This window comes from Myotis brandtii, unplaced genomic scaffold (assembly GCF_000412655.1).
Source record: "Myotis brandtii unplaced genomic scaffold, ASM41265v1 scaffold250, whole genome shotgun sequence".
NCBI lineage: Eukaryota > Metazoa > Chordata > Mammalia > Chiroptera > Vespertilionidae > Myotis > Myotis brandtii.
In genome coordinates, this window is record NW_005359478.1 from 2,693,052 (window position 1) to 2,704,496 (window position 11,445).

Here is an 11,445-nt window from a genome sequence, read left to right on the forward strand (position 1 = left end):
CTGTGGCGAGGCCGCCTGGCCACCCCTGTGGGAGCTGCGGGAGCTGTGGGGGCCATGAGAGCTTGAAGGCCGTGGCCTCGGTGGGAGCCGCTCTCCTTCTCTTCCCCTGCCTGCTGTATGGGGCCTACACCTTCCTGCCCTTCGATGCCCCCCGGCTGCCCACCATGAGTTCCCGCCTTGTCTACACACTGCGCTGCGGAGTCTTCGCCACCTTCCCCATCGTGCTGGGTGAGCCGGGGCCCTGTGAGAAGGAGGGGGTGTCTGGGAATGCACTTGAGGTCAGGGCCTGCCCCGGTTGGGGAGCAGGGGTTTTCCTTCACTCAGCCTGGACCCTCAGGCCTCGCACACCCTGCCACCCTGTGTGCCTGTCCCCTCCCAGAACCCCCCCGAGTCCCTGTGGAGAGCCCATGACCTTGAGCTCTCCACTACAAACCCTGCCCTGCTTCCTGTCTCCTGTTCGATCCTGACCCCGTGCTCTCCACCCCCACCCGCACCCCTGCCCAGGGCTCCTGGTGTACGGGCTCAGCCTGCTGTGCTTCTCCTCCCTGCGACCGTTTGAGGAGCCTCGGCGGGAGGTGGAGATCCACCGGCAGTACGTGGCCCAGTCGGTCCAGCTCTTCATCCTCTACTTCTTCAACCTGGCTGTGCTGTCCACCTACCTGCCCCAAGACACCCTCAAGCTGCTCCCTCTGCTCACTGGCCTCTTCGCCATCTCCCGGTGAGTTGGGGCGGAGGGCAGGGCACGGGGCAGGTGATGGTGCTAGAGGGGCCCAGGTCTGAATGTCTGGAGAGCCATTCAGCGACAGGGAGCTTTCTGGATCCTGCATCAGCCCAAATGTGTGCCCCGGAAAGGCGAGTCCACTTTCTCCCTTGCAACTTGCCTCACCTGGGTGAGCAGCTCGTATGTCTTCTCACAAGAAGTTGATTTCAGAGGCGCTTATGCCATCTAGGACGGAACGGGCTTCCCGGTGTCACAGACACCAACCTCCACGCACTGCAGCCACTCCTGTGACGCTCTGGGCAGGTAGCCGTTGGCCTCTAGTTGAACACCCCCTATAACCAAGGGCTCAGTGCTCTATAAGGCAGTCTGTTTCGTTTTTCAAAGGTCCTAATTTTTACAAAGTTCCTTATATTGTGCCCAAAACTGCTGCCCTGGCTCTGATATCTGGAATGGCCTGGGGTAAATCTGGATATTTGATAACAGCCTGCTCCCCTAGTGTTTACTTGCTAAGTGACCCTGATTTCTTCACTGTCCTGAGTCCTTCCCTCTGGGGAGGAAATTCTCCTACTTGTCCTATGGAGTGGGGAGGCCTGGTCCAGGGTATTGTTCTGTTCATACCAACCAAGGCCACATTAGTTCTCATGGCAGCCCCATTACTCTCATTTATAATTTACAGCCACCTGAAATCCTTAAAGGTGCTTTCATGTGAACTACTGTTAACCCAGAAGGTACCTTTGAATTTGTCTTTACATTTTTTTCTCTAACACATTTCCTTTTGTCACTTTCAATATACGAATCCAGATTGATTTAACTGCTACAACACTCTTCCTATTGAGCTAAAAGTTGTCTTCCTGTTGCTTCTGATGTCGTCTAGTGGTCCTGTCCCACCACTGTCCCATCACACAGCCCTGCATTTTCTCCCAGTAGATGTTTCCCAAGATAAACGTTCCCGCTCATATAACTCCACTTCCCATCTCCCTCTCGGGGATGCTGGTTTCATTACAAGTTGGTTTAGCCGTAAGAATCATCAGGGAGCTAAAGAAGAATCGGTGATTGTCTGGTCCACCTGACCCACTTTATACAGAGGAAATCACGACAGATTGGGGGAGAAGAGTCGCTCACGTCACTCAGCGCAAGTGTCAGGACTAGAATCCAGGTCCCTTCCCTCCCTCATCCAAGGTCCTTTCTTTTCTACCATAGGCAAGTAACTTAAGCATTTTTTAAAAAATCTTCACCTGAGGATATGTTTTTATTGACTTTAGAGAGAGGAAGGATGGGAGAGGGGGGTGTGACAGACAGACAGACATCAATGTGAGAGAGAAACATTGATCTGTTGCCTCCTGTAGGTGCTCCAACTGGGGATCAGACATGCAACAAAGATATGTGCCCTGACCAGGAATCGAACCCACGGCCTTTTGGTGCAGGGGGGATGAAGCTCCAACCAACGGACCCATCCAGCCAGGGCTATTCTCAGCTTCTTTATTTTCTTGGGGGAGAAAAAAAACAAAATTATATATATATTTAAAATTGATTTCAGAGAGGAAGGGAGAGGGAGAAATAGAAACATCAATGATGAGAATCATTGATTGGCTGCCTCCTGCACGCCCCCTACGAGGGGCTGAGCCTGCAACCCAGGCATGTGCCCTGACCAGGAATTGAACCATGACCTCCTGGTTCATAGGTTGATGATCAACCATTGAGCCACACTGGCCAGGCTGTATCTACTTTCATCATCCATTTCATCTATAAGATAAAGTTGTTGTGAGGATTAAATAAGTTAATTCACGTAGAGTGTGTACAGTAGCCTGGCACTTGGCAAAGGCTTGCTAAATGTGAACTTTTACTATTATAACAAGTTGCCGCCTGGTGCAGTAGAGAAGCAGTGGTTACTCTTCCCTCTGTTTAACAGGTTTAAATGTGGAGGCACATCAACTTGATAGTAAGTTGTCCTTTATATATTAAGAGGAAGCTGCTCTCCTCCCCTATGGAGGGGTATGTATTTTTAGTGGATATTCCAAGAGAACTTTGGTTGTGGCTTATCCATCCTCTGGGCTTCAAGTCCTCTGGAAGCTGCCTTCCTTACTCTTCCTCTGGCTCTCTGAGATGGCGGGAGGAAGGGTAATGAACAGGCTTGGGATCAAATCACAGTTTTACTAGTTCCCACACATGTGACCTTGACCTTGGATCAGTCTTACTTAACCCCTTTGGAATCATAGTTTCTTCATCTGCAAATGGGGAAATAAATACAATGGAAGGTACCGCTGTAAAATAATGAGGAAACTGTCTATATACTGATAAAAATAATTGCCAAGATATATAAATCGGGGAAAAAGTCAATGTGCAGAACAGTCTAAATAGTATGCTCCCAAACTGCAAAAGGGGGTGGGGAGGAAAACAGATCTTTTTGTTCATACATGCATTAAAAAAATCACTTTTTACACAAGAAACCATAATATTGGATGCCTGGGGTAGGGGTGGGATTAGGGAGGGGAGGAAAGAGAACAAAAAGGGTGGCAGGGATCAGTAGAGGGAGGAAGGTATTTAATACATGCATTAGTACCTTTGAATTTTGAACCATGTGACTTTATATTGCCTACAAAAATTTTTAATTAACATTTGAAAAACAAAAGAGGGAGGGAAATAATAAACTCACCTCATAGAGCTATCGGGAATTTTATCGGGAATAGTGCCCCTTGAGTAACTAGCATTGCGCCTGGCATATTGTACATAAACATTTACTGTCTTTAGAAGCATCAGTCACACCCACCAACCCATCTACCTCCCTCACTGTCTGTTCTCTCTTCTCGCCCTGGCAGGTTGATATACTGGCTGACCTTTGCCATCGGCCGCTCCTTCCGCGGCTTTGGCTACGGCCTGACATTCCTGCCCCTGCTGTCCATGCTAGTGTGGAACCTCTACTACATGTTCGTGGTGGAGCCTGAGCGCATGTTCACTGCCACCGAGAGCCGCCTGGACTACCCTGACTATGCCCGCTCGGACTACAGGCCCCGCCCCTGGGGCTGAAACAGTTCTGACCTCTTGCCCCAGCCTGGGTACCTTGGTGAGATGAATCCCGCTCTGACCCGACAGGGTCCCATCCAATCAGAGCTTGGATTGACTGACCCCCGCCCCTTCAGCTCTCCCCGTGTCGGGGCTGGCCTTCACCTTCGAAGCCCAGGATAGGCATGAGGGAGGGAGGTAGACCAGATGTTTTCTTGCAGGGAAAGGTGGACAGTTATGTTTCTTAAGGATGCTGAGGGAACAGGGCCAAGACCAGGGGCAGCCTCCCTGAGTGGCCTGCCTCCCTCCACAGCCACTAGCGCCCACCACTGCTGAACTCTTCCACTGTCTGGCCTCCTGTGAGACAGTGGGCAGAGCCACAGCCAAAACGCTGACCATTTCTGTGCCAGCTGTCTAAGCAGAGGGCCTCAAGGAGACTGGAAATACTGCTCTTGCCTAGAGATAAAGGCTGGGCATCAGATCAAATGGGACTTGCACGCTGGGTAAAACCATCCTGGGCCTGTGCTGAGAACCCTCCATGACTGGCCCTCACAAGCCCTTTAGTCTCAGTCAAGACTATTACAGCTGCCCCAGCACAGAGCTGCTGCCTCCTGTCTTCCGACCAATTAGGCCCCTGTAACTTCCCACTTCCAAACTGCCCAGAAGAGAGGAGCAGACAGGGAAGCCTGCCTCCCATGAGGTGTGTGTGTGTGTGTGTGTGTGTGTGTGTCCATCCATGTCCATGCATGTGGTGGCTGGGGCGTGGTTGGAAGGCACAATGGCTGGTGTTAACCCCGTGTGAATGTGTGTGTGTGTGGGGGGGGGTGTGTGAAACAATAAATTCCTACCACAGTCTTACTGGGCTCTTTCTTCGTGTTTGCACCCTATTCTCAAGTGTCCCTTCCTTGTTTGAGTCATACTGAATCAGAAACCTCCCTGCTCCACATGATGGAGAGTGGCTGGCAGGAACCTCGAGAGAGAACCAGACCTGGTGAGAAAACGGGGCCAATTCACAGACACCTGCCTTCCATGCCCATCGCTTAGCCCTCTCATTCCCTGGAACCAACCCAACAACATTCACACAGAGACAAGTCCTGTGGAAAAAAATAAGTCTATTTCAAGCCTGCAAAGCAGCAACCAGTCAGCCAGCCTTTCGTTTTCGCCTCTGAGTCCTATCCAAGAGAAATGGGGGCTGGAGGGGTGGGTAGGCTCCAAAGAAGGGCACCCTCCCTCTAGCAATAACCCTGGTCCTGGTCCCTCTCCAGAGTATGAAGGTGGTTCCCAGGAGTTGAGGCTAGTATCATGTTCTTCAGAAAAGCAAGATGGGAGAAAGGAGTAGCTGGCTGGGAACACTGACCCTCAAACCTGCAGAGGTTTGAGACACAGCACGGCAGGTCCAGTAATGTCCTTCCGTCTAGAGAGCGGGCCTCAATTTATGGGCTGATATTCTGAGTACCTCTTGGGGCCCAGCAGCAGAAACAGGCCTCCTGCAAGCAGCATGAATCCTGGAGCACCCAGGGCCACTGCCATGATGCCTAGGACTAGGGGGGAAAAGGCATCCACTGGAGGGGTACCCACACCAAGGAGCATCGACCTAGAGCAAGCAGAGTGAAAAAGAGAGGTGAGCAGGCTTAGGAGGGGAGGCTAAGAGGCCCAGGCCTCCTCCACTTCAACTTCCCAGTCCCTTGGCCCAGGACCTGACTCACCAGCTGAGGTAGTGTTGGTCCCAGTAGCCAGGGCCTGTAGACGCCCCAAATGTCAGATTGAAGGCACAGAAGTTGTTGTGGGATCCAAAGAAGGCTCGGACAATGGGTGACTGGGGGAGAGGGTACGCCAGGGTGGGATGAAGAGGGGAAGCTTGGCAGGGAAGGGCGGATTCTCGGCCCCCCTGCTTCTGGGAGAAAGCCACTGGTCGCCACTGCACAAAGCCTGATGGGAGAGAGCCCCATAGCAGCTGGTCCAACTGGGGAGAAAGGCAGACAGTGCAGAGTGAAGAGGACCAACCTCCGCCTGACCCTTCTGTTACCCCCAGCCTTTCTCAGACTTCATCTGTCACTAGTCGTCCTGAGTCCTAGGCCCGGTTCTAGAACTCACAGGCTGTTTGCACTGGGACCTCAATCTCACTCTATAGAGAGGGGAGTTGGACTGGATGAACACTGGCTCTTTGCAAGCCTGCACTCAGCTCCCTCTTCTGTGCCCCTAGGCCTTGCACATCCCCCTTGCCAGAGCACTGAGGCACACTGCACTGCCTGTCTTCTGTCTTCCCCACTGAGGGCAGAGACTGGGCCAAATTCATTAGCATGGTGCCCAGTACTTAACGGAGCTGATAAAGTGTTGCTAAATAGTAAATGGTTGAATGACTGTCTGAGGTCCTCACAGGGGTTCCATCTACATTCACCCACTCATCTGTCTCTCCACTGGAAGCCTGACCTGGAAGACAGCAGGTGCATATTCATCGTCGATGGAGTGCTGCTCCTGCATTGAGGGGCAGTCAGGGCCCTGGCCCAAGGTGGCTACCTCCAGCCCAAAAAGGGAGCGGTTTCCTCGGGGAGAGGCCCCAACCAGGGCCACCTCTAGCTGGCAGGTGTCCATCGTGTGCAGGAGGCGAGGTGGTTGGGCTGGTCGGCCGGATCTGGAGAAGGCCTGCACCTGGGATGGAGGAAGGATGGGGGGGTGTGGGAAGCAGATGGATGCCTGTCCTTGAAGGCCACCCCCATCATTAACTCCCACCCTCATAACTCAGCCTTTTGAGTTCTTCTGGTTCCCATGCCCTTACCCTGAAGGCCAGGCTGCCATTGGCAAAAGCCCGGGTGGGGTCCTGATTGGGGTGGCCTCGAAATGTGGCACTCAGGGTGGCAGGATCCAGTGAGTCAGTGATGTTGTTCCAGGAGAACTCAGCCAAGGAGTACGGGGGGTACGGTTTTCCTGGAGGCTCTGCTGCCACATCGGACGTGTTGGTGCTGTCAAACTCAAACAGCTGGTGGGTGGGGTGGGACAGGACTGGGCTTGCCTGAGTCCAGCTTTCTCCTGAATCCCCCCCCCCCTCACTGGACCCCATGCTCAGGCTCTCACACCTGACTCTACTTCACCCACCCAGGCTTCAGTTTCTTCCTCTAATTTGATGAGCCCTCTCCTCTTTCCCTTGGTTCTCCCCAACCTCCTCACCCTGGTAAAGACAAGGGCAGAAGAAAACTGGATGCTGTCTTTGGGAAGCACCATCAGGGCCCCATCAGGCTCAGGGGAGAGCAAGCGGCTCCAGTTGACACTCAGGTTGCTGTGGGGGGTATTGGTGGCCACCAGCAGCACCGCTGGAGGCCCGAGGCTGCTCCACACATAGTGCAACGTGGAATTGGTGCCCACTGCTCGGATATGAAGCAGGTTTTGGGGGAGCCCCATCGAGTCAGGGATGACCTCCAGAGTCACCTGGAACATGGAGTAATAGAGGGTCAAGAGAGCAGGATCAGGGAGAGACACAAGGCAAAGGAGAAGCTTGGGGACTTGGAAAATGCTGGGGACAGGTGGGGCCTAGGAGAGAAGTTCGTGTGGGAGGTATGGGAATCTTGGTGTAGGGGCAGAGGAGGGGTAAAGGAGAAGGCGGAAGAGCCAGAACTGCTCTGACTGGTTAAGAGATCAGAGCATAGATCTAAGAGGAGGAAGAAAAAAATAACATTGCCTGGACCGGGGTTACTCAGGGCTGAGTCAGGATCCAGACTTCCCAAGAAGACAGGAAGCCCTCATACCCGCCCAGCTCCACGGCAGGCACCAAACCCAAGTTAAAGAACTCTTCTCTATGCAACCACCCTCCCCCGTCCACCCTCCACCCCTTGATTGCCCTGGATTCCAACCGCCCTTCAAGCCTAGCATTTCCTGAAACCTCTACTGCTCTAGCCCCTCACCTGGCGGGTCTCCTCCCCCAGCAGGCCAAACGGAGCTGCCAACAGAAGACTCAGGAGGAGAATGGGGCCGGGGGCACAACGCCCCCAACCCCAGCGGGGCTCCTCACAGCTGCACATGCAGCCCCAGCTTCAGAGGACGGACGACACGAGTCACGTGACTGACAGACTCAGCTGATCTCTTTAAAGGGCGGAGCCATCACACCAGTTCTTAAAGAGACCGCTGCACTTAACCCAGCTCTAGGCTAGAGTGAGCCAGCGGTTCTCAACCTGTGGGTCGCGACCCCTTTGGCGGTCGAACGACCCTTTCACAGGGGTCGCCTAAGACCATCCTGCATATCAGATATTTACATTACTATTCATAACAGGAGCAACATTACAGTTATGAAGTAGCAATGAAAATAATTTTATGGTTGGGTCACAACATGAGGAACTGTATTTAAAGGGCCAGAAGGTTGAGAACCACTGGATCATAGACTCAGAATGGTTAGAAGTTTGTTATTCCCAACTGGGTTGGCAAGAAAGACATCTCAGACTAGACAGATAGGTCGACATTCCTGACCTCTCCTACCCAACTGGTCCCACTGTACAGTTGTTACCTAAAAGTGGGCATGATGTCTAGATTCAAGATCCAAATGAGATCCCCCAAAATGACTCTAGTATAGAAGGCAAAGAGCGGAATTTGAAAGAATTCCGTGGGGAAGACAGCACATTCTAGAACAGGGGTGGGCAAACTTTTTGACTCGAGGGCCACAATGGGTTCTTAAACTGGACCGGAGGGCCGGAACAAAAGCATGGATGGAGTGTTTGTGTGAACTAATATAAATTCAAAGTAAACATCATTACATAAAAGGGTACGGTCTTTTTTTTTTTTAGTTTTATTCATTTCAAACGGGCCGGATCCGGCCTGCGGGCCGTAGTTTGCCCACGGCTGCTCTAGAAAGTTCTTTTTGTCAATTACTATTTATTGAGCCCCCAGGTGGAATTAAAGAAAAAAAGATAACTCTGAAAATAGGATATAAGAGCAAAACATTGTCATGTCCAGCTGAATGAATGTACTTTGTGTTGTGCTTGGGTTTTGTTTTTTGCTTAATCTTAAAATTATTTTCACTAATAATAAATGCATATGGTACAAAATTCTCAAGGTACCACAGGGTATCACCCCTATTCCCCAGCAACTTGGTTTCTTCCCTGAGACAACTATTACCAGTTTGTGTCCTTCCAAAGATAGTCTATGCGTACTCAAGTATATAATACATCAGGTACACGTGTAAAATACCGTACAATGGCATCCACCATTCTGCAGTTTTCACTTGTACATTGAACACTGTTCAGTATCAGTGCACTTGGAGCTGTCTTACTCTCCATAGAAGTATTTCACTGCAGGAAGATGTTGCATGGATATATTTAGCCAGAACCTTCATAGTTCCAACATTTTGCAATGGCAAACAATGCTGAAAGGAATATCTCTGTATGTAATGTTTCATATGTATTTTTAATATTATTTTTTAAAGTTTATTGATTTGAAAAAAACAATTTATTATTCCACTTACTGATGCATTCTTTGGTTGATTCTTTCAAAAATATACTTTTATTGATTTCAGAGAGGAAGGGAAAGGGGATATAGAAACATCAATGATGAGAATCATTGATCAACCGCCTCCTTTACGCCCCCTACTGGGGATCAAGCCTGCAACCCGGGCATGTACCCTTGACTGGAATCAAACCCAGGACCCTTCAGTCCATAGTCTGATGCTCTAACCACTAAACCAAACCAGCCAGGGCTCTTTGGTTGATTCTTGTATGTGTCCTGATCAGGGATCAAACCTGCAACCTTGGCGTTTTGGGATGATGCTCTAACCAACTGAGCACCCGGCCAGGGCAGCATTTCATATATATATATTTGTAACCAAATCTATATGGTAAACACTGAGGAATGGAATTGCCAGGTCAAACTGCCCTATGAGGCTTATCAATTGCTGGTCAAACCATGAGTTGAAGGCCCATTTCCCCACAACCTTGCAAGTGTTTATCAAACTTAATTTGCATTTCCCTTATAAATAAGGTTGAGCATATCATGTTTTACAGTAATTTATTTTTGCTTCTCTGGAGTTATTTACACCCTTTGCCTATTTTTCTACAGGTCCTATATTTTTTTATTTTTATTGATTTTTTAGAGAGATGGGAGGAGAAAAAAACATCAATGTGAAAGCAAAATATCAATTGGCTGCCTGCTGCATGCCACCTAGTGGGGATTGAACCCACAACCTAGGCATGTGCCCTGACCAGAAATCGAACCAACTTGTCAGCGCACAGGTGCATAGGATGAGCCCAACCAATGAACCACACAGGACTTCCAAGTCCTAAAAGCTGTTTCAGGAAATCAACTTTTGTATTGTTGAAACATCCTCCCTCTCCCATTTGTCTTTTGCTACACAAAAATTTTTTAAATATATTTTTATTGATTTCAGAAAGTAAGGGAGACAGACACATCAATGATGAGAGACAATCATTGATCAGCTGCCTCCTGCACACCCTCTACTGGGGATCAAGTCCGAAACCCAGGAATGTGCCTTGACCAGGAATCAAATTGTGACCTCCTGGTTTATAGGTCGATACTCAACCACTGGCCGGGCACTCTGGTACATTTAAAAATCATGTTTTCTTCTAGTATTCTTATAGTTTCACTCTCTTATATTTAAGTCTTTCAGCGGCCCAGAATTAATTTTGCTGTAATGAATAAAGTAGGGATCCAATTTCATTTCATCCCCCCAAGTGGCTACTCTAAGATGAACTCATTTCCTCAAAAACTTTCATTTTTCTTGGGGAAAAAGTAGTACTTGTATCCTGAGGTATCAACTCTAGGACCTGATACGGGAGAGTAAAAACAAGTCTGGGCTTAAGACCAAGGATCTAGTAGTCAGGAATTCAAGTCTCTCCACCACCCAAAAGATACTGCTTTTATATAAGGGAAATAGAATTTACTGAATCTAGGAGTTTGACAGTAGGAAGAACCATGAGCAAAGAGATGGCAAAATTTAATCACTATGTTAAATTTAGGCTTTAAACAGCACGAGGGGGCTTTGACAGACAGAAGAGTACAGATTGATCTAACATACCAGAAGGGATTGCCATAGGTTCAGGAGATACTTAAAGGGAAGATTGCCATGTACAGTTATCCAAGTGCTTAACTGTTAAGAGTTGAAACCAGAATAGACCTAGAAGAGTAAGGGACAAATGGGAAAAAAAGAACCACAGTGTGACTAGCTTCCTTCCTCTATTAATTTAGCAGGTCTTATGAGTACTATTTCTTCAAGATCTTTTTTAGTTATTTGAGAATTGACCTAAGGTCTTAAAACTCTCGAGGGAATTATTAACACAAGAGGCAGGGATTTCAACAAACGGTTCGGTAGGCTAGATGAGGAAAGGCTGAGTGAGGACTTTAGACTGGGCGAGGCAGGAAGCTAATACTAGGTATAAACAGAGCAGAAAGTCTTCAGAAGCCCTCTTACAAGCCATCTTCCATCTTGTACCTCAATCCAGCCAGCACAGCCAGCTGTAATAGCATGGCTTCTACAGCCAGACTACCTACACAGAAAGTCTAGATCTGCCACTTACCAGCTTTGTGACCCTTGGACAAGCTTCTTTATCCATGGCTTTAGATTCCCCATCATAATAAGGGGGATAGTACCTATCCTATAGGATCCATGTGAGGATTAGTTAATATATGCGAAGTGACTAGAGCATGTCTATTATACAGGACAGACTATTATTCTACCTAGTATTCAACTTAATATAAAAGTAAATCCTGTGGTCAGGAAGTATGAGATA

The 11,445-nt window shown here is 49.2% G+C and overlaps 2 protein-coding genes across 3 annotated transcripts in view; one reads left to right on the forward strand and one right to left on the reverse strand.

Moving 5' to 3' along the window:
- The window catches only part of TMEM79 (transmembrane protein 79), a 6,024-nt gene extending 1,445 nt beyond the window's left edge, over positions 1-4,579 (forward strand). The window contains 3 exon segments of the mRNA XM_005867585.2: positions 1-228; positions 505-718; positions 3,538-4,579. The exon segment at positions 1-228 is cut by the window's left edge and continues 45 nt beyond it. Coding sequence (XP_005867647.2) covers positions 1-228; positions 505-718; positions 3,538-3,745 — 650 coding nt within the window. The 3' untranslated portion in view covers positions 3,746-4,579.
- A 234-nt stretch (positions 4,580-4,813) lies between these two features.
- GLMP (glycosylated lysosomal membrane protein) lies at positions 4,814-7,777 on the reverse strand. Of its 2 annotated transcripts, none has more exons than XM_005867582.2 (6): positions 7,618-7,777; positions 6,887-7,144; positions 6,498-6,698; positions 6,239-6,370; positions 5,428-5,684; positions 4,814-5,315 (listed from the first exon to the last, which is right to left on the reverse strand). In XM_005867582.2, exons 1-6 carry the CDS (start codon positions 7,732-7,734, stop codon positions 5,150-5,152), a joined length of 1,131 nt encoding a protein of 376 aa, XP_005867644.1. In that variant the 5' UTR covers positions 7,735-7,777; the 3' UTR covers positions 4,814-5,149. The 2 variants fall into 2 exon arrangements, with proteins under 2 accessions (XP_005867644.1, XP_005867643.1); XM_005867581.2 differs by having other exon boundaries at positions 6,152-6,370; positions 7,618-7,776.
- Between the last annotated feature and the right edge of the window lie 3,668 nt (positions 7,778-11,445).